The sequence below is a fragment of the Cupressus sempervirens genome, chromosome 5, assembly GCF_028749045.1.
Source record: "Cupressus sempervirens isolate cs-2001-9-10 chromosome 5, ASM2874904v1, whole genome shotgun sequence".
In the NCBI taxonomy this organism is placed as follows: domain Eukaryota; kingdom Viridiplantae; phylum Streptophyta; class Pinopsida; order Cupressales; family Cupressaceae; genus Cupressus; species Cupressus sempervirens.
In genome coordinates, this window is record NC_143122.1 from 211,930,912 (window position 1) to 211,934,538 (window position 3,627).

At 32.1% G+C, this 3,627-nt stretch overlaps 1 protein-coding gene across 1 annotated transcript; it reads right to left on the bottom strand.

Moving 5' to 3' along the window:
• Positions 1–1,208: 1,208 nt before the first annotated feature.
• Positions 1,209–2,712, bottom strand: LOC149555171 (uncharacterized). The gene is made up of 2 exons (XM_089833595.1): positions 2,380–2,712; positions 1,209–1,679 (listed from the first exon to the last, which is right to left on the bottom strand). The coding sequence occupies exons 1-2, from the start codon at positions 2,710–2,712 to the stop codon at positions 1,209–1,211; spliced, it is 804 nt and encodes a 267-aa protein (XP_089689721.1).
• Between the last annotated feature and the right edge of the window lie 915 nt (positions 2,713–3,627).

A 3,627-nucleotide genomic window follows, 5' to 3' on the forward strand; every position in this document is an offset into this window, starting at 1 on the left:
TGCATGAACATTTCAAATATAACTTTTTGATCCATAATTTGGATGAGAGAGCTAAAGGAGATTAAAAAAAAAAAAAATACAACCATTTAAGAACAACTATGGATTGTGCAAAATTTTTATGTTTGAATGTTGTAATATTGTCATTGCATTTTTATCATAAAGAAAACTATAGATTGTATTCATTGGCAATACTCAATAGTTAGATTCAAATTATTTATGTTAAAAGCTTGAATTGCTATAAAGAATAAATCATTATGCAAATAGATTTCCTCTATGCTTTATTAATTTACTTAAAATTTGAGCAAGAGGATTCTAAAAGGATTTTGATTACCATAGATATGCAATAGGTGTATAATACTCAAATTTGTGTTTATCACAAAAAGGTTTTTCTTAAACTTGTCTTCTTTAACTATTCATCACTAGAAGAGAGATAAACAACAGTGAAGCAAGTATAAATATTTCTTATTATCATAATCATTCTATTATTAAGAATCTCAAACAAAGAATATAGTTCTCCCCACAATTGAAAGGAAACAAATCATCAAAATACAACCTAGATCTTGTTTTTTGTTGTTCTTATTACTATTGCATGCCACCATTCTTAGGTTTGTCATAGAAGTTTATTAGGTGGGTTCTTTGTGAATATTGGCATATGCCCTTTTTCTTTGTGAATGCTATTGTTTTGGTCTTTGATACAACTACTATGTATCATGAAAATATTGGTACAAACATAAAAAATATATTATACATGACCACTATATTGGATTAATGAGTTTATGCATCTTTAGACTTAAATTGCATGTCCTCTTGAATTGAATAAATCATATCTCCTTCTAAATTAGATAAATTGTATGTCCAAAGACACTATAACCTAAGATAACGATTATGTTACTCATAATATCCTCTCCCTTTTTAATATTTTATACAATTATATATTTTTATCTGCCTAACCATTACACATTACAGGAGTGCAATTGCTATTTAGTATTAAACATGGAATGACAATGACAATGTAAGGAATGAAAAAAGCTGTGTTAAATTTAGAGCAAAGTAATATTTCAACCAAATTACAAGATTCAGAATATGAAAAGATTACAGGAGTGCAATTGCTATTTAGTATTAAACATGGAATGGCAATGACAATTTAAGGAATGAAAAAAGCAGTGTTAAATTTAAAGCAAAGTAATATTTCAACCAAATTACATGATTCAGAATATGAAAGGAAAAAGCGCTTTTCTTTCCTTGGGGAATTTATCCATCTTGTGCAAATACCATTGTCTCGTGGCATAGCTTCTACCTGCCAAGTACAACACTGTCCAACACACAGAAACCCAGCTGTAGAGAGTCTGAGAGATGACGGCCAATCCCATCCAGTCAACAATCTCAAATAGATAATGTGGGCAGACCACCAAATCAAACAAACCTCCACTGGGAATTGCATACCCTCTTTTGCCATCCTTTCTGAGCTTTGACAAGAGATAATGGTGATAAAAATTTCCACCAATTCCAACACAAAACAGCACAACTCCAACCCACATCAAGTTCCAAGCCGGTGGCCGCAAACCCTCAGAGAGCTGCTGCACGTACAAAAGATTAACAGTTTGAAAGAAATATGTAACCGAAATCAATAAAGCGGCCCGCAGGGTCATATCACCAGAATAACGGTGCAGAAATAAGACCTGCAAAACCCATAATATTATATATACATTTATGTTTAGCGGATGGTAGAAGAAGAATTCTATGTGAAAACAAAACCCCAAATGAAAAAAACTGAACTTTATGCATCAAAACCATTGCTTCTACTGCCATAGAACTCTCAATCTTCAGGATTTTTCAGGGAAGATGACAAGTTTGAAGCAGCCCATTTCCAATGAGGTACAGCCCATAATGAAATTAATGTCTAATCTATATTTCTGTAAGGATGCCCACACAAAATATTGACCAAAGTTCAGAAATCGAAAAATAGATAGATATTCAAATTTACAGCATTTTTTCTTTACCATCTCCAGGTTTGTAATGGAAAACAGCAAAAAAAATTGAAAAAAATTGTAAACCAAATACTGTATTTTCTGAGATTTGAAAAAAAAGAAATGTTTGAGTTTTGGTGCATTCTCTTCGAGGATGTCCTTTCTGTTAATGCTGTTAGATTTCTAAGATCCATGCACTGCAGTTATGTCCTCCTGATTTAGATTATGTATAGTTTTTGTTATCAAAGTTTCGAATCACGTCCTATAATTCATCATGGGAACAATATGATTTAACCAAAAAAAAAAAACACAAAATCTAAACTACTAGAACATAGTTGTAGATTTATAGTCTATAAATGAAAAATGAAAAATAATAGTAAGAGAAGAGAAGCAATATCATATACACACTTGCCTCCAATTCTCTTTTAAGGAAGTGAATAGTTAAAGCAAATGCAAGGGTGAGCAGATGTGGGCCTGCTGATCCAATGTTTTCCAGTTTGGAAATGAAGAACAGTGACGAAGCTGCCAAGGATGGGCCATAGCAAATAAGCATTCCATTTCTACTGGATATCTTCTTGGCTTCTTTTACTTCTCTTGTCTGAGCAAATTTGGAGTATGTGAGATTCGTACCTCTGACCTCCGAGAACGCAGCATTAAATCCGGCAATAAGAGAAATGATTCCAGTAGCTTTGAGATATAGAGATGGAGGGCTCTGGAAGAAGATTTGTTGCAGAACACGCGCCATGGCTTTGAATCAGATTTGGCTAACTTCACAGGGGAACTGTTTGTCAATGTAAGTAGTTTGCCAGCTTTGGTTAGAACACATCGTATAGCCCGTGGCTAAATAGCAGAATAAATGCACCTATTTGACATTTTTTAAATAAATTTTTAAAAAGGTGAAATCAGGAGCATTAATTCTGCTGGATAGACGTCGTGGCTAACCAGTGTATAAATCAGGTGCATTTATTCAGCATAGTGTGATTACGTTGAATTGAGCACCGAACATGTGGTCAATAAGCAATGCGGGGTACTCCAATTTAATGTGATTAAATGTCGATGGTCAGGAGAAGTTAAGAAGTTTCTAGGATTCAGATAGATTGGACTTATTTGATAGGGGAAGATATTTAAGTCGACAGACTTCTCCTACGGAGCTAACATGCAGCTTGAATTGTCTCACGCCGGATTGTTGTGTGTAAAGAACAGTAACAGTAAAGTTTGAGTTTTGAATACAACCTCACAGATTCATGGAACAGTGAATTTTAAAGAGCAAACAAATTGGACTTAGTTTTTTATTTTTTATTTTTTAAAGATATACTTCTGTTGGCATAAAACTTGACAACAAATAATATTGCATTCTGACTAAATGGTCTTTATCCTGCAACTATTTATAGTTCATACTGCTCAATGTATTTCTAAAGCATCAGTTCTACTCCATTTTATTAATCAATGATTAAAAAAGATTAGGCAATTGACAAAACATCTTTGTGAAATTGTCGGAACATTTAAAACTTTTGGCAAGATAAAAATATTTCAATATATTTCAATAAATAAAATTTAAATAATTATAAAAATATTTTAATATTTTAATAGGATTCAATGTATTGAATTTTAAACAGTAAAAGAATTGGATTTTTTTTTTTTTTTTTTCTTTTAATTTTTT